Source organism: Cyrtonyx montezumae, unplaced genomic scaffold (genome assembly GCF_038088225.1).
Source record: "Cyrtonyx montezumae isolate F1298 unplaced genomic scaffold, pur_monq_1.0 scaffold_3, whole genome shotgun sequence".
Lineage (NCBI taxonomy): Eukaryota > Metazoa > Chordata > Aves > Galliformes > Odontophoridae > Cyrtonyx > Cyrtonyx montezumae.
This window is the reverse complement of record NW_027072034.1, coordinates 91,009,178-91,028,191: the sequence shown is the minus strand read 5'-3', so window position 1 is coordinate 91,028,191 and position 19,014 is coordinate 91,009,178. Positions and strand designations below refer to the sequence as shown.

The 19,014-nt window shown below is 41.4% G+C and overlaps 2 protein-coding genes across 3 annotated transcripts in view; one reads left to right on the top strand and one right to left on the bottom strand.

Annotated features, from left to right (window-relative positions):
* CREBL2 (cAMP responsive element binding protein like 2) overlaps positions 1-19,014 on the top strand; it is a 371,683-nt gene that overhangs the window by 10,710 nt on the left and 341,959 nt on the right. The window contains exon 4 of one of the 2 annotated variants that reach the window (XM_065742387.1): positions 2,174-2,781. The exons of the other annotated variant lie outside the window; for it this stretch is intronic. Coding sequence (XP_065598459.1) covers positions 2,174-2,175 — 2 coding nt within the window. The 3' untranslated portion in view covers positions 2,176-2,781. Of the gene's footprint in view, positions 1-2,173; positions 2,782-19,014 lie in introns of those variants that run through there. 2 annotated transcript variants of the gene reach the window in all.
* Positions 9,087-16,804, bottom strand: GPR19 (G protein-coupled receptor 19). Its single transcript, XM_065741028.1, has 2 exons — positions 16,791-16,804; positions 9,087-10,356 (listed from the first exon to the last, which is right to left on the bottom strand). Exons 1-2 carry the CDS (start codon positions 16,802-16,804, stop codon positions 9,087-9,089), a joined length of 1,284 nt encoding a protein of 427 aa, XP_065597100.1.

The following is a 19,014-nucleotide window of genomic DNA, read 5'->3' as shown; positions in this document are numbered from 1 at the left end:
ACTGTGCATTAATTTCACTGTAAATGATGTGCATAGTTGGATTTCTTGTACGTCTCTGTGCATTTATATTAGAAAACAAAACCTGTTTATTTGCAGTAAAATCCATGGTATCTCATACCAAATGAAATCACTGGACTACAAGTGATGCTATGTTTATGGAATGTATGGATTTGTATATATAGATAAACAAATAGAATCAGCATGGTTGGTTGTAACCATTCCCTTAAGTAATTTCTGGGAAGGTTGTTACTTAATTGCTGTATTACTTATGCCTTTGTATTTTCTTCTTTACTTCATTTGAGCCATAACTAGAAAACGTTGTCATTGTTCAGCTAATGATTTTGGCAGTGTTTCATTAAAAACAAACCCAACAACAACTGGCCTTCAGTTTCTTCTTCTCCTCTAGAGAAAGCACTTGGGAGGTGGAAGTCTTACTTCTATAGCTTGTGCAATGTTACCCCTGCTTTTCTGTGTGTCTGCTTGTAGCCGAAGACAGGCTGAAGTCAAGCAACTCTTGTGTATTCTTCTCTCTATTGTGGTCGGTAATGATGATGTTAACTACGCTGCAGCCAATAGATATTCTGTAGCAAAAAGAAGACAGTAAGTAAACTGTACAATGACGCATTTTCATGAGACAGGGTGTTTGATATGGATGGAAATTGTGTGTCATGAAAGTTGATTTTTTTCCATACCTTCTTTCTAATGACAACTTTGAAAATATATTTTGATCAAGTTACAAAGTGCTGGCAACAGCAGTGCTGCATATTCCTGTTGTAGAGCATATCAGCATGCGCCAGATACCTGCTGACGTAAAAGCAATTATTTTCTCCTCCCTCTTGAGCACAGATCCTTCTGTGTTGCTACATCAGTGTTTTCTGTTAGGATTTTCTGAAATCTCCCACTTCACTGTGTGCATCCGTTCTACACTACAGAAGGAGACTTCTGTAAGTCTCCGTTTTTCCACAGATGGTCTGGCAGCTATTTTCAAAAGCCATCAAGGCTTTCTTTTCCAGAGGACAACATCAAAATATGAATTATTCTGCTGTGATTTTTGGTTTGTTCATTCTTCTCTTTAGCTGTATGATTGGAAGGAACCCTCAGCAGACGGGGGCAACAGACAACAGCTGCCATCGTTGACAACACTGGTTAAATACTGGACATGTGTGGAAGTGGTTGTGTTACTCACAAATTTGAAAGTCTTCTTTCATTTAAACATTCTGAAAGTTATGTTATTCTGTTACTTAAATGTTTTGAAAGCCAAGGTTGCCTGTCATCTTCACTGGTGGGAGAGTTTGAAAATAAAAGGGTAATTTCAGTTTGCCAGTATGTAACTAAAGCATGATGTGAAGCTGAGGGGAAATTTGCTTGTGGAAGAGAAAGCTTTGGCGCATGTGCTTTTATTTTTCTCATAAATATATACTAGGAGAAGTTACACTTAAGTAAATAAATTTGTAGGGTTAGCTTTCCATTTAATCCTAGAATCCTATCTAGCATCTTGGATAAAGGGGAATGGGATGTTGCTTACATTTCTGACCAGCTAGATCTGCCTGTGACAAGTACTTGTATAAACCTTTGCTAGGCGATCATTTATACTCATTTATTAGAACAAAAGATATTATCATTCTCTCATAAGAAAGATGCATCTCTCCTGACTTTATTCGTATGGTTCAAAGGGTGAGGAGATCCTAACAAAAACTAGTTTTTTTAATTGCTGGTATACCAATGCAACCACAGTGGATTGCTGTGGGTGTTTGGGAAAAAAACAATTAACTACTTCAGCTTTTTGCTTTTAATTTACATAATCTTGTGTCTTTGCAGTAACCACTTAATGTTGTCATTGTTTTGGACCAAGGCCACTAACGCAGTGGCATTGTCAGTGGGGCTGATACTGTCTACACGTGGTGGCAGATAAAAAAAGGCTGACTGACAGCTGGAAGAAGATGATAAAGGTTGTCTGTTTTAATCCTTCTGCCATGAACTTCTGCCTCTGGGAATGAACACAGTTGCAGTTTTGTGGAAGTATGAATAAAGAAAAACGTAGGCAGTGTGATGAATAGCCTCTTGTGATTGCTTGCATTTACTCTGCATTTTTTTCTGAATCATGCTCTTTGCATGACATAAGTCATATAAGAAAGACATGCCTGTTGTTAACACATTTTGTTGTGTTTTTCAGGAATACTATCACCAGCTATAACCTGAAATATCACCTAATAATGTGGATTAAAATTATTTTCTTTCAGTTACTGGAAACTTTCATTTTCTTTGACTTCATTGGTGTGTAGCTGATTTCAAATATCAGTGAGAATTTTATAAAGGAGAAGTTTCAAGTTTATTAGAAAGGAGGGAGAGAAGTGGAAGAACTGTCAAGGATGCTTCAAAGCATAATTTCTTCCATGTGTGCTGTCATTCTGCCATGTTTGATTTGAAGCTCTATGTGGAAATGGTAAGGATAGAGAAGAATATTAACAGCAGTGCACTCCAATTTCTTTCCTGACCAGTAACCTTCTGAAGTGCACTACTTAGCTGTAGTACAGAGCAAAGAAAAATGGGCTAAGTTTCTTCTGCAGAGGTCAGGGTACAAGAAAGAAGCAAGCACAAGACATGTGGCTGCTGTTTGGTATTTGTTCTGGAAGTAACTGACATTTGGAAGGCTGGACCCTTGGAAGCTCATCTTCTGTCTTCCAGCAGAACTTGAGCTGCTTTTCATTTAATCTAGAGTTTCAACCTCTCCCCCTGCCAGGACACCTTTCTCCTTTTATTCTTTTCTCTTTCTTTCTCCCTTTCTCTCTCTCTCTCTCTCTCTCTTTTTTTTTCTTTTACTCATTCCTCTGAATTTTTTTTAGAGAAGTTTTATTTTAGATTCCTTCCTAAAAAGGTTAAAATATTGCTGTCTCTTTTTCTGATATTATCAGAACTGAAGGGCTCTTCACAGATTCATTTCCCTTTGTCTTGGATCAGACCAAGTTTATTTAGAGTCTTTCTGCCTTCCAGAGGAGAAAAAAAAAACCTTCTTGATTTGCTTCAACTTGTTCACTTGTGACCATATCCTTAAATGATGCAGAAGCTCATTTTACTAGACTCCTTTTACTGGCCTCCAATGCACTTTGTTTTGTGTTTGTTGTTGTTGTTGTTGTTCTTTTTGTTTTTGTTTTTGCATTTACCTTTGCTTTGATAATGTCAGTAAATTCTGTTGTGCTGATTCCATACACTGAAGTTACAGAAATGTTTGCACATTAAATCATTGTATGTATAAAAAAAAAAAAAGAAGGATTTTGACAGTTTGACTCTAAAACATGTGGTTAAGTGAGTATGATTTTCTTTAGGGTTTGTTATCTTTGTCTTACTCTTCCTTCACTCCTGCTGATGGATAGTAGAGAAATTGACTGGTCAGCAAGGACATTTTCTGACTGGCTGCTATTGTACTCACAGCCTACAAACAGAGCTGGAGTTCTCTTCTGCTTTCCCCTGCAGGTGGATAGGCACCAAGTTACCAGTTGTTAATTCTCAAAACTGTATTAGCTTCATGATTGCCTTTTCAAAGAGGATTAGAATTGGCAAATGGACTTATGAGTTGCTGATGAAATCTGACTGCAAACAGTATTGCATAATGCGTGGTTCCCTAGCCAACCAGGCTCAGGGTCCCAAACCAGGTCCCAAACATGAGCGATGTGTGCCAAAGTCTGATTGATTCTTGGTTCCATTTCTGCATTGGGAAATTTGACCAGAGTCGTCTGAGAGAGAATTCTGTGTGACCAGAGGAGCTGAAGAGTCCTGAGGTTGCTCTGTAAATCCAAAATCAACAGCTTGCTCATGTTGTGGGTTCAAAATGTATAGCTGGGATATGCTGGTTGATGAAACACTTTTTCCTTCAGGGTGTTTTGTACATTGTTGGCATGTGATGAACTTCTCAACATATGAAAAATAAGTTCCTTTGTCAACTAACACTTCTGAGATATCCTGTGAAGTACTTACTCTGAATAAAAAGTGTTATCTTTTGAAGTTAAATACTTAAATGGTAAAAGTCTAGTCTCTGATAGGACTTATGGAGGCACTGTTGTGGACTCAAGAGCTATTTGTGGAGAGCCACCCTTTCCCACATCAGCCTTCCTCGAAGTATCTTGAAATAACTCTTCATACATCTGTTTTCTGGCCTGGAGTGAAGTGGTGGCTGTCTCTGTCATTGACCTACAGATATGCACAATTTAGCTCCAGAAACTTGGTGCTTACTACTATTATCTGGTAGGATTGCTGCACCTACTGATAAGAGGATGAAAGGTGACATCCACAACATCCTTCTTCTTAAAGAAAAAAATGTAAAAACCCCACTACTTAATTCGAAGATGGATGGCCTGGGTTAACAGGAAAGGCCAGTCCAACAATGTGGCAAGAGCAGTTTTGGACTCTGCAGAACTCCTCACACTGAATCCATTCCCAGCAGTGCTGCGTGTTAACAGACTTGATGTTACTTCTGCTTCAGAGACAGGTAACTTGTAAATAATCTGAAGTCTTGATAACTCTGAGTATCACTTAATTGCTATAGTACCTGTATTTGGTATGGGGAAAGACTTTGTAGAGTATGTATTGCAGTGGAGATCATTAATCTATGGGATTGAACTGAAATCTCTGAGCAGTACTGTAGTGTCAGTGGAAGTAGATACTTACACCCATCCACATGCAACCTCTGCTGCTTAATGTGTCTAATTTTATATGACTCTGAGAAAGATAAATTTACTGATAACCCCCCTCACCTTCCCTAATCAGGGAAATGAGAGTATTTCTTTCTTATTCACGCTTGTACATGCAGTAAAAGGCTAGTATCTGCCCAGGCAGGAGATGAGGATAAATGAAATTACTTACTGATGTAATCTTTATTTTCTCTTTTTTCCCCCCCTTTCCCCCCCCCCCCCCCCTTTCCCTGCAAACTTAGGACCAAATCAAGAGCTGGCCTAAAATGCCTGAGATGCTGAACACATCTGTCTGTGCCACTTTCAAATTTTATCTGGTTTCCTGAGAAAACTGCAAGAAGACTTTGAGTGAGTTAGCAGTAATGTAGAATAAAACCGTGTTTTAGTTTGAACTGCTTGCCAGAAGGTGACATTTATATAACAACCTTTCAGTAAGTTTGTTACATTTTACTAGAAGTCAGTTCAAATAACGTTCCTGTAATTTATAATGGCCTATTCCACAGTACTTGTGAGGTTGTAAAGAGCCAACTAGTGAAGGCATATTAACTTACAGAATCACTTAAAGAACTAATAACCCTTCCTCTAAGTGTAAAGGACTGGATTTAATATGCTTCAAATCTACTTTTCGTTCTTTTGAACCGGAAGGATCTGATATTCTGAAAGGCTGAGCACTCAGAATTTCAGCTGAAACTGATGGCATGCATTTGACACTTCAGAAAACCAACTCCTAAATCAATGTCAATTAACATTAAGAAGTGAAGCTGACTGAGGTGAGGAGAGTGACAAACTCAGGAGGTTCTTAACCAGACGTATGAAAACTTTTAGCTATAATTATGGGTATCAGCCACCTTGCTATCACCTCCAGGATACTGGTTGGAAAAATTCTAAGTGGTATGTGCCTCTGTTTCTCACTGCTTCCTGCTCCCAAGCCAGACATTTTAAAAATGCATTCAATAGAAAACTAATTTTTTTCCTGAAACAAAATGGAGGGCCATAATTTGATGATTTGTAAGGGCAACACAGTACCAAAAGTAAATGGTGATGATAGAATTTCCACTTGATGGGTGTCCACTTAATGGAAAAAAATGATTAGTGGCTAGCACTGGTCACATTCTTGCATAGAAAACTCTTAGGAATAAGGGTGGGATGGGCTAGAGATCCGGAAGTTCTTTCTTTCACCCATAGCTGTTCCTTTGGAGACGTGGTTGAGGTATATTTGTGAAATAAGGCAGCTTTGTTTGGTCAGTTTGGTGCAATAAATTCTGCTGGCTTCAGCCTATGTGTTCCAGCTCCTCTCCTCCTCACTATGCACATGCAGTCAGGCACATAGAGGTACCCACAGGCACAGTGTCTGCACGCTGCCAGCCTCATCTGGAGCATGGGAGCATCTGCCTGTAGGGCAGCATGAAGATCCATTGAATAGCATTTCTTAGAGGTCCCTTTATCACAGCAATTTCTTGCTTGGAGAATGCACGGTCTCCCTCCTCAGTCTCTGGCAGTCCTGGGGCACCAGCTGACTAAGTGATACATGGTGGCTGATGCTATCAAACCAATCCATCACCTCTTCTAAAACAATGCTTTAAAAATAAAAACAAATGACAAAATTAGGAAGTGGAAATGGTTTTTCCTTGTGCTGGCACAAAGTCAGCATCTATCAAGCCGCCAAGTATTTTCTGTCCTCAGCCCTGCTGCAGCACGGTGCCACGTTTAGCTCCTGCATCAATGGCACAAAGCTACTGGTGGCTTGGTGTCCCCTGCCTAAGGAGGATGGAAGCTGTCAGGAAAGAGGAGGCAGCCTTGTCTGGAGCATGGTGCTCCCAGCATACCAAGAGGATGAGGGCTGTTAAGAGTGTGCAGGACTGGAGGGACAGGGATAGGAAGGGGTTCCATGTGAGCATGGATACCTGATGTTCAGGCACATCGCTGTGCCTCTAGCTCTCTACAGCTTCTGGAAAGATGGGGAAATACATTTAAGTTCAGAAGAGCAGTTATATGAAAGTCTCTGGCTTCATACCCAAGCATTCCTCTGGTTTCACATTCAAAATGATATCTGGCAGACTTTTTGTCTCAAAGGTGGTTTTTGCATCTCACAGGTTGGCTTCATCTCTTCCTCCCTCTCTTCAGAGCAGCAAGACTGAGGGCAGCAGCCCCTACACAGTGTGGCAATGATCTGGGACCTACTCCTTATCAGCACATGCTGATGTTTCAGGGAGAAACAATTTGCCTGGAACACGAAGCACACAGAATAAAATGGTCTCAATTTTAAGGCTCTCTCCTCTCCCACTTCATGGGGATTTTTGCTAATGACTTTGACGAGAAATGTCTAATCTTCATTTGATGGGGATTTCTGAATTTGTGAAATATATACAGGAAATGTTCCCACAAACAGTAAGGGTTCCTATAGCCACGCTTAGTGTGGTGGAGTAGGGGGAAGGAAAATTTCTAAAATATATGCAGGGATATTGCTCAGCAAAGGAGTTTCCCTACCAGCACTAGAGTCCATTCAGATCACTTCTGCCACCTGGGGTTCAACAACAAACGTGCTTCTGCTCTGCTGATGGGAAAGGGAGATGCTTGACTGTAATTAACATAGTACTTGCTGCTGCTCTTGTGCTATGAACTTTTGTTACTACAGGACTTCCAAGCCTCAGGCCAGTTGTGCCACATTTGCTCTGAAAACAGAAGAAAAATGTAATTCTTCTCTGAAGAGTACATGACTGAGGATCCATCTTTCAAAAATTAAGATTTTGAAATAGGATATGTGAAGGGATATCTGACACTTACATGTTATTTTCTGCCCCATAGCTGGCTTCTGCCTACTTGAACGCCTAAGATCAAAGTGCCCACAATGCTTTGGGGATTACCTGATTTTGAAATGCATGTTGGTAATCTGGTCTTCAAGATAACTGGCCATACCCTAGCTGCTACATTATGATGGTCCAAGCAGAGCCTAGTCTGAAGCAGTTTCTGTGTCAGAAATGACTGAGTAGGATGAAAGTCTTCAGTGCGGAAAAGCAATAACAGGACTGCTGGTCTGAAGCCAGAAAAAATCTCCTGTACATGTTATAAGACAACTTGGAAACTTTCTGGGGCGAGGGAAAGTGACTACAGTGATCCCTCAAAGTGAGGGGAATTTACCAAATGCTGTTTGTGCTGGCCTTATTTTGTGGTTAACTCGTTATCTGTGTTTTCTGTGTGCACTGCTGTTCTTCTGGGGCAGTACTATGGGAATTAGGAAAATAAATCAATGTCAAACACACAGGCTCTTTCCAAATCGTCTTAATGAGTTTGATAACTGCATGATATAAAGGGTACCCATTTCAGACTGGTTTTTAAAAAAGCACCCCTCTTCATTTTCTGGTGGATTTAATCTTGTAGATATTGGCAAATAACCAAGGATGGTGTTATCTAATCCTAATGAGAGGAATAGATCTGTCTTAGATGAAGCAAACCAAATTTACCTCAAAAATAAATACTTTGGATGAATGGTATGGATCCATGGTATACGTGCCCACAGTGCGTATGTGTCCACTTCTTTTCAGCTCAGGATGGGCAAACTGCATAATCAGTCAAGCACCTCCAAAGCTGGCTTAGGAATTTTGTTCTTTGTGTTTTGGTTCCTAACCAGAAGTAACTTTGGAACTTCCCACTGCATTTTGCCATTGCTTGGGGACTTCTGGTGGTGAGATCAGATCAGGTGATGCTGCTTCTCTGCTGCTGTGGTTGCACATCAAGCACATCAGTCTGGGTGCAGACACAGCTAGAGAGGAGTTGGAGAGGGCAAGACAAGAGGTAGAACTTTTCTCAAGCTGTTTCTACCACTAGATGATCTGGAAGTGCAATGCTGAATAAGCAAAAGTGCCTACCCTACAGAGACAGTGGTAATTTTATAGCTGAATTCAATTGGCTCAGCATTTTGCCAGCATTACCAGATATAAAATCTTAGCTATGAGGTCTGAACAAGAAGGAAAACCCTAGTGCAACAGTATTCTTAAGGGTATAACAAAAGGCTTTAGAGATGTCTTTGGGTGTATTTGTATATTTAAACGTGGTGGCCAATATACAGTGATGAAAAATGCAGTGGGTTTGTTTTTTTTCTTTTTCCCTTTTATTCCTACATACAGCAAGTGCAAGAGCATTGCTTTTTTTGTTTTGTTTTGTTTTGTTTTTCATAAAAAAGCAAATATGCTTATGATTCAGGAAGAGTACTTACAAAAGCAAAAATGTAGCTGAAATTAAGTAGACTAGATACATGAAAATCAGTGCATTTAATAAAATATCTTTTTTTTTCTCCCACTCTAAAAGTTGTTGTAAAAACATATATGTTTACATTGATTCAAAAAGGAGACAAAGTTCTTTGTTCTGGTGGTACATAATCACCTTTCAAAGCTATTAAGCCAATTAGACAAATGTATTTGGAGGATTTGAATGAATAGGCCAGGCAAGCTTTTTTTCCTTTGCTTCTCTGTCAAATGAATAATAGATTGAGTCTTTGGTTACAGTTTTGGCTGGTGCTGGGATTTCTGAGATCCCAACATAATTTTTTTTTGCTATCCTTGAGCTGGTGGTAATGGTGTATGCATTGCTTCTGTAGCATTTCATGGAGGACATGCAAAAGGTTTCTTTCATCCCTCTTCTGAAGTTTGGATTATACACTGAGTACAGGGTTGGCTTAGAAGCTGAAGAACTGAAAGAGATCCATGTGATAGCCATGAAAACCAAGGAACTTTTTCTGTAGTCTGTTTCCTGTGGGTGCCACAGTTGTACCACATAAAATGGGAGCCAGGACAGGAGAAACACAAAATTTAACATTAAGAACATCTTGATAGTTTTAACTTTTGTCCTTGGGACAATATTTGTTGTCCTTCTAACAGTCCTGCCATCAGTGCCTATTCTCCAAATGTACTTAATGACCTTTTGGTAGAATAGGATAATGAGGATGGATGGGGTCAAAAACACCACCAAGAGATGGATGATGCTGTAGATGGCTCCTTCCCAAGAGCCTGGGAGAAAAAAGTCGCAGTGGTCATCCTCATTGGAGCCGTAGAAAAATAAAACTGGTGACATAAATGCAAGATCAAAGATCCAAGCTGCTACAATCATTTTCTTGGCTTTCTCTCTTGACACCTTGAAGCTCAGAGGGTAGACAATAGTGTAGAATCGATCAACGCATATGGAGAGGAGCACATATATCTGGACTCCAGGAGTGAAATACTGAATATACCTTACCAGCTTGCACATCACATTCCCCAGGATCCATCTGCCTGATGTAAACTGAAGCAGAACAAATGGTGCACTTCCAACACTGATGAGAAGATCTGCGCAAGCCATGGAGACAACAAAATAGTTGGTAGTTGATTGTGTCCTCCTGCTCCTGTGGATCACTAAGCAAACAAGAGAGTTTCCAAAGATGGAAATTAGCCATAGTACTCCAAAAACCAGGCTGGCTGATACAATTTCCCCTGGCTTCAGCTCATACTGCAAGACAGTGCGGTTCCTGCTTGGCCTGGGCTCCTGAGGTGGGTCTGTCATCTTGTGGTCAGCTGTAGGGAGGGAGGTCTTGGGGTAGCTTTTGTTCTGCAGCAGGAGCAATAATGTAGGGAGAACAAAAGAAACATTGCTGTTATCCATACTATGGTCTAACATGATAGTCATGTCTCCTGCTTGGGCTCTGCATAAACAAAGACAAAAGGTTTTTTCTAGTAAGTATTTGTGAAAACTTACTCTAACCATTATTAAATTTGTAATTATTAAAAGTGTATTAAATTGAATACGCTGATTTTGGAGAAATAGTAGGAAATAAATAGACTATAAGATTTTCTAGTATAGCAATTATCACCATGCTTCCTACAGATTTCCATAAACCCCACAAGGATTAAATGGAAGAATATCTTATATTATGTACGGGCATCGTGCCTGTGGTTGATGCTCTAAAAATTGTCCTTTCAATCATGGTGAATTGCAAAACCTTGTTCTCATTAGAAATGGAAAATCTATTCCTGTGGTTGCAATGTGTGAGTCTTGAGCTCTAGAGTCTTTATACTAATTTAGATATATCAAGATTAAATCTATTAGCAAAAAAAGCAGTTCATCCCAGAAGTCCAGTGAACAAGTCAAGAACTGCCACCACCTTCCTCAGGCTTTCCAAGTGATCTAGAATTCCAGATTTTCTTTCTGAGCTTTTATTCAGTGTTCTTCTGATGTTTTCTTCTCTGCCTATATCTGGCTTTGCTCCAATTACTTTCTCTAAGCACAAAGCTACTGGATGAGTCTTCAGGAACACAGTAAAATATAGCCAGATGTGGAAAAGATGTACTGGTTGTTTGATGAGATTAGAGAATATATTTTCCTGGAGCTTTTTAGACTCAGTGTTCATTAGCTGATATTAATGGAACGTGTACTTCACTCTAACAGATTAGATGTACCATGAGCTCCATGCCATAGGCACAAATATAGCATCTTTGGAAATGCAAAGTGTGTTTGGGAGCAGCAAGACACACCTACTGAGATGCAGCCACTCTGCACAGAGCAGCCAGGCTGTGACAGGAACCTGTTGTGTCTCTTCTCCAAGTCTTGACCCCACAGCAGCAGCCTCACACAGTACCTGGCTGCTGGCTATGAACTAGAAAGTGGGTCAGTGCCTATGTCACCACCACTGCTTTCAGAGCAGCTAGATTTACTGATCAGCTTTTGTATTCAAGTAAGATTTGGGAACTGGAAGCATCTCATGTTAAGCTAGCTGGAGCATACTAAAACTGATAACAGCTACTTTCATTTCAGAAACCCTAAATGAGTCCCTCTGCTCAAAAAAACCAAACCAAAACAAACAAACCCAAACCAAAACAAACAAAAAAAGCCCTGTAGAGGATACAAAGAGGGGACATCTGGAAATCCAGAAGTGAGTGTCAGCCATCTGGAAGGGAAAATGTACACCTCAGCCTTCAGAAGGTACTCTGCCTCTTGTCCTTTTTCATGCTGCCCAGACTGGCCTTTGCTCCCCCTTCATCCTTACCTGCCTTACCTAATTGTTTTCTTAGCAGCTTTTACTGGCAGAAGAGTTCCTGAAGCAACCCTTTTTTCCCCCTCCATCCAGTGGATCTGCTCTCCTGGAGATATCCTGCTTTTGCCAACTGTCTGCAGGGTAATGGGGTGCTTTCTATGGCAGAGTAGCAGGATGTACTGACAGCATAACCTGCTAAATTAAACACTAAAATTATCTGTTATAGAATTATACATCTGTAGCCTATTAGCCAGATAGAAAAGAACATTATATTCTTCCTTAATTTCCCTTCTTGATGTGCAAAGTTATCTCCCACTCAGAAATATCCAGCTGCAATTCTCATGTCTCTTTTTGCTGCTTTGCTGACTGAAATGCAACTAATGTCAATGAACTGTCTAACTTGCATGTATCAATTCTGGAAAAAAATCACACTGAGCTCCTTAGTTTCCCTCCACCTTCTTTGTCATTGAGCGGGTATTGGCATAAAAGCATAAAAGGTAAAAATAACATATGATAAATACGTATGGTTTAATTACTTTTTTTTAATTTTAAAAATTCTTTTGATTGTCTTTCCATTTAAATGAAAATAAAATTGATCTGTGTGAAATTACACTTCTTAGAAATTGTGAATTTGCATTGAGGCAGCCAGGTCCTGTCTTGTGGACTTACTTTGTAATTTGAAAGCCCAAATGCAACATTTTCAGGGCTATTCCTCTCCAAAAGAGATCTCGTACTCAGAGAAAAAGTACCTGAGCCACAAGAATCATATAAAATCACTGCCACATCTGTTCCATTGTTGGATAGAGCCCATGCAGCATAGTTACTACCTATTTACATATTCACTGCCCTGTCTAGAAATGTCATTTCCCTTGCAATTTGGAGCAGTAAAACCTAAAAAGATTAACAAAGGAATGCAATAAATGTCTTTTTTTAGTGCTTAATCAAAAGAATAAATTATTTATTTATTGCTGCCCAGGGGGGTTGTGGAATCTCCTTCTCTGGAGATATTCAAGACCCGCCTGGATGCCTACCTGTGCAACATGGTGTAGGGAGCTGCTTTGGCAGGGGGGTTGGACTCGATGATCTCTAGATGTCCCTTCCAACCCCTACAATTCTATTCATTTATTTATTTATTCATTCATTCATTCATTCATTCATTCATTCATTTAAAGGAAGAAACAGCAAAGTGGGTTTTTTTATCCAAAATATTTTACTCCTCTCCATCATCACTGCAAAATGCTGATCACACTGTGGCTTAGAGAGTTATTCCAAGTACATTATGTTGATCTTTTGCGCCATAAATTTCTCTCTCTGAAGAATTTCTTTCCAGACTAGAAGAGGAATACTTCATCTGAAGTTGAATCAATGTGAGAAGCAGGAGTAAATTGAATCAGGATGGGGTGCTTTTGTCTTGGTTTAAGATGCTAAAATGTGACACTCACTCTTGCCTTAAATTAACTAAGCTATATGTGCCGAGTCTCAGTGCGATAACCCTTCTATAGAATAGCAGAGAGCTTTTTGACCTGTAACTGTTTCTTGCTGCACAGGGATGATTTGCATGCATATTGAAGCCATTCAGAGCTTGTGCTTCCGGGGTAGGAATGTGACTGCATATGCTTTTGAAAGCATGCAGATTCCCTGCCAGTTCTTGTCTCTGGGCTAGTATTCATAAAAGTGCTTAGCTCCTCACCCTGCTCTTATTACGAAGGCTTTCCTATTCTCCATCAGCTCCTCTGAGCACAGCCCGGAAATCTCCTGAGGTTCACTATATTCTTACTCTCTTCATTGCTGTGCACAGGGATAGAAAACATCTGTCCCTCTTCTATCAGTAGAATAAGACTTTTGAGATTCATCTGAGATTCATACCCATATTTTATATGCCACTGCCTGTGCCCGTGGCTCTGCCCTGTACTGGTGGAGGATCCTGTTCAGCAGCATCATTAGCTAAAGGTGATGTGTCTGGAGGCGTGGGTAGGCTGCTTTTTGCCAGTGTACAGTAAAAGCTTCTGAACTGAACTGACAATGTAAGCTGACACACTTTGTTGTATTTTGTATCAGCATCAAGCTGCCTATCCTATATTGCTGGGTGAGAGAGTATGAAATATGGACAGAACTAAATAAAGGAAGTTGTTCTTTATTTCCATCACATATAAATAGTATTTGTAGTTTTCAGCTACTGCATGAGCATGAATCTCAACAAGATTTTTCTGCTGTGTGTGTGAGGAAAAGAAGAGGGTAACTGGGCTTAGTGAGCCATGCAGCAACTCACCAGGCCAGGAACAGCATCCAGGTATTGCTTCTGGATTTTACTTCACATCCAAAGCAACCCTTCTGGCTGCACAGCTGCAGTGTGGGACCTGAGTTCTGGCCCAGAGATTCATGATTTTGGTGAAGGTTCAGGGTTGAAGAACATGTTCAAGTCACAGGGTACTGCATATTGGCTGAAACTCTTAAAAGACAGTGCCAGGGCAAAAAAAAAAAAAAAAAGACTATGGGTCTCTTTTTATAGGTGTAATTCTTCTTACTCAAAAGGAAGATCTATTGAATCTTAAAAATCTCCAGGCTCTATTCTGTCCTCCTACTGCTGTGACTAGTAGCCAAAACTTTAGATGAACACTGATTCAAAAATGATGACAGAATCCAGATCTTTCCCTATTGTGACTGTGGGGACAAGAAAAGTGGGAGCAAGGAGGAGAGGGACTGACCTTATTTTCAACCCTGCTTTCAAAACAGGTTCCACCCACTGGTGTTGTGCAATGAGAGCTTGAAATATTCTTCTGCAGGCTCTTCGCCTTCCTCAGTGGGGAATGAGTCTGTCCTTCCTTGATTCAGATGTTAAAAAAAAAAAAAGGTGTACTCTCCCACATTCTTACACTCATTATTGGCAACATCAGGCCCTGTTCAAAGCACAGCATTCACTTGTACTTGATGTGAGGAACGCAGTGCTTACAGGACTAGCTTTTCTTGGTGGGCGTTGACAGATGAGCTGTGGTGAATCTCATGCCTGGCTGATTTTTCTGCCTATCTCCTGAAAATTCTCACCCTCTCCCCACCAAACATCCACTCCCCCACATGAAAAACATGCCAGAAGCATTGGTGAGGGTGACAGCAGCTCAGCTCACACTTTCACTGCCAGTATTCTTTTAGAGAATACAATTTTTTCTTCTTCAACATGAAAAGCTCATACAGGAATGACTTCTTGATATTAAAGCTTGTGAAAGTTGCTTTCTCAGTACTCATGCAGTGTATATGGTAGCAGAGTTTTTGCATTGGTACAAGCATTCATGTCTGGGATGTGAGTTCCTGTTTTATGACCGTGTATCTTTTACAGTAAGACAGATTTAGAGCTCACATGGTACAAGTCATTAGTGCCAGGCATAGGGCTAAGGAGTGGAGTGGCATTGGTGGCTAATAACAGTGCCAGGGATAAAGCTGCCGAAGGTGATTCCAGGAGGATGTATGTGATAGGAATGAGAAAAGGAAAAGACCTGAACAAGCAGTAGGAGAATGCTCCAGTGGCCTCTGTCAGAGGGTATGGTTTAGTGAGAGCTTCTCATAGCCTTCTCATACTGACTTTGCTGAAGAAGCAGGAGGGGGCTGGAGGCCATGCAAAGCCTGCAGTTAGGTTGGAAATGCCTGGTGCAGAAATAGTTGGAAGGCATGTCTCAACTGAGCTGGACTCAGGGAAGACTAAGCCACTGAGGAAGAATCCATCCCTGAACTGGACTTACCTGCTTGGGCAGAATGCCAGCTGCAGGACTTGTTCTGGCTGCCTATTGAAGGGAAAGTAGGGAGTGATGGAAGATGCTGGAATGGATAAATCCCAAAAACATGACTGCTGCATCAAATTTTGATGTTTGTGGTAGGGAGGTGAAGTAGGCTCTGCTTGAGGCTGTTGGAGCTTATTCTGCATTGTCTGGTTGACATTTCTCTGACTGAACTGGTGGATGCCTGAGGGAAGATGCCTGCTGGGACTGCCAAAATAAAAAATCACATGGAAATTATGTGTCGTGACCCAAATAAAATTCCGCTGCACAGTTTTCCAAGCAGAGGCCTCACAGGAGCACTGTGGAGGTGTGAGGGTTTGCAAGCTCTCCTTCTGAGCTAAGAAGCAGAGCTCCCCAAATACACCAAAGGTACAGAAATTTCTTCCCTTAGTGTCTCATTCTGATTTCAGAATGTTTCAAATGAACTCACAGATCAAGATTCCAAAACCCAATATTTATACACTCAAGCTGTAGCTGCCTCTTGGTTGGCATACAGTTTTTTTTAGGTAGATCAAGCCACTTCTTTAAGTGATTAACAGTGGATTTACTGACAGTTCTTCAAGAACCACTATTGATAATCCTTGCCAGAAAGAACTGGCTATGTAGCCTACCTCATATGCACAAATGGCCTTTTGAAAGCAGAATGCAATTTTACTTCTTAAATACGTGGAACCAACATATTGCTTGTCATGCTAGAAGTCATCTGGATACACAACAAATATCGCTATGCATTTTAAAGAGTATCTGCCGAAATTAGCAAAAAGAGAAGAGCCTTCTTGCTTCTGCTGGCTACTGATAAGCAAAGATTACTGTGCCTGTTGTTTTTTCCTACGTAGATGCATCCAGGCACCCAAATAGATGGGACTTGATTCTTTCAAAAGGGATAATTACTAATCAATGGCAAAAAACACAAAAGTGGCTGCATTAGTGCAGTAATAAGGGGAAGGAAGAAGCTGTGTGAATGCATCTGGAGACTGAGAATAACAGATGGGCAGACTGGTCTGTTTCATCTCAGTTATTTTCTTTCATCAGGCTGTTCATGTCAGGGATTGTTTGAGAACAAATACATTAAAATGCTATTTAAAAAGTAAAAATTCTGAATATTGATATACAGTGCATATATTTATGTAGAAAATGAAGATGTTTATTCTGCAGTAGTTCTACTCACCCTTTTGCTTTCAGCAGAATCATCTCAACATTCAAGCCCTGCGGAGTGTTTTCCCTATCACATACAAATACATATAAAGTAAATAGCTAGAGAAGATCATCTTTCTTTATGAAGACAGCTGTCCCTTTAGCCACAACACTGCTCAGCACAGCACCTATATGTTCACATACCTGTTCCAAAGCATAATCCCAGAAGTCCTGGTCTCGTCCTTCTTCCCTTTATAATCCCAAGTGAAGTCATATTGGAAAACACGTAGTATATTCACATCTGTGCCCGGCCACTTGCAAATCTAGTGGAAAGAGGGGTGGGCTATTCTGCCCCTCTTCTTTAACGGCAAACGACGCGTGGCAAGGCTGGCTGCTGATTCGTAGTATTCCCACTTCCCCCGCCCCGTCGCCACTTTTCCCGTCAGAACCGCGGACAGCGGCACGGCTCTCGTCCCAACCCCGGGGCCCCGACGGGGCGGCCGCTGGGTGCCCCGGTCCTTCCCCGCCGCTCTGACGGCTGCGGTGGCTGGCGGTCTGCGCTGACGTCCCTGTTGCTATGGTGAGGGGTGGCTGCTGGAGAAGATGCTTTTCTTCCGCCATGGTCGCCATGAGACCCTGCCTTCTGAAAGAGACGAGGATAATGGATAAGAGGAGGGAGGTGGAGGGAATGTTTAATTAGCTGCCTCTGGGAATGCATACTCTCCTTCCTTCCTTCCTTCCTTCCTTCCTTCCTTCCTTCCTTCCTTCCTTCCTTCCTTCCTTCCTTCCTTCCTTCCTTCCTTCCTTCCTTCCTTCCTTCCTTCCTTCCTTCCTTCCTTCCTTCCTTCCTTCCTTCCTTCCTTCCTTCCTTCCTTCCTTCCTTCCTTCCTTCCTTCCTTCCTTCCTTCCTTCCTTCCTTCCTTCCTTCCTTCCTTCCTTCCTTCCTTCCTTCCTTCCTTCCTTCCTTCCTTCCTTCCTTCCTTCCTTCCTTCCTTCCTTCCTTCCTTCCTTCCTTCCTTCCTTCCTTCCTTCCTTCCTTCCTTCCTTCCTTCCTTCCTTCCTTCCTTCCTTCCTTCCTTCCTTCCTTCCTTCCTTCCTTCCTTCCTTCCTTCCTTCCTTCCTTCCTTCCTTCCTTCCTTCCTTCCTTCCTTCCTTCCTTCCTTCCTTCCTTCCTTCCTTCCTTCCTTCCTTCCTTCCTTCTTCTGCATCTTCTTTTTCAATTTATTTATTTATCGATTTACTTATTTAATTACCACTTAGATACTGAGACTCATTAGGAGAAAAAATAAGGATCAGAGTGTCTGCTCCCTGTTTGGTATTAGACATCTTCTTTTTCCAGTATGGAGTATAACACTGACACCATATTTTTTAATGTTCTCTCCCACATATGCTTTAAGAAATATGTAATATGACAGTCCTCGTTGATTGTCAATGGTGAGTCCCTCATAGGCACTATGGGGTCAGTGTGCACAAATCCATGGGATGCATTCACATGTGCTGATGGAGATGGCAAAGGTAATACCCAAATCGCTCTCTATCATCTTTGACGTGTCTTGGAGAACAGGAGAGGTACCTGAAAACTGGAAGATAGCCAGTGTCACTATGGCCTTCAAAAAGGGAAAGAATCACAGAATCACAGAATTGTAGGCATTGGAAGAGACCTCTAGAGATCATCAAGTCCAACTCCCCTCTAAGGCTCTCTAGTCCAGGTTGCACAGGTAGGTGTCCAGGCAGGTCTTGAATGTCTCCAGAGAAGGAGAGTCAACAACCTCACTGGGCAACCCATTCCAGTGCTCCATCATCATCACTGTGAAGAATTTCCTTCACATACTGGTGCAGAACTTCCTATGGCCCTTCCTTATGGCCACTTCCCCTTGTCCTGTCCCACAGACCACTGAAAAGAGGTTGGCCATGTCCCTTTGTCTACCACACTTAAGATATTTATGAACATTAGTAAGAACCCAGTAAGAACAGTCTTCTTTTCTCAAGGCTGAACAGACCCAGCCTGTTAGCCTTTCCTCATAGGGGAGATGCTCCAGGCTCTTTATCATCATCGTGGCCCTCCACTGTACTCTCTCCAGGAGATCCTTGTCTTTTTTGTACCATGGTCTGGATTTGGTACTCCAGGTGAGGCCTGACCAGGGTAGAGCAGAGTAGAGGAGGAGGATAGTTTCCTTTGTCCCGCAGGTCACTCTCCTTTTAATGCACCCCAGGATCCCACTGGCCTTCTTGACTAACAGGGCACATTGCTGGCTCACTGCCAGCCTGTTGTCCAATAGGATCCTCAGTTCTTTCTCCTCTTCTCCTCATGTCTCAACCTGTACTGACACTTGTGGTTATTCCTTCCCAGGGGCAAGACTATAGTTGCTTTTGTAAAAAGTTCATTCTTTTTTTCCTGTTTTCCCCTTCATTGTTCTCCACATCAGAG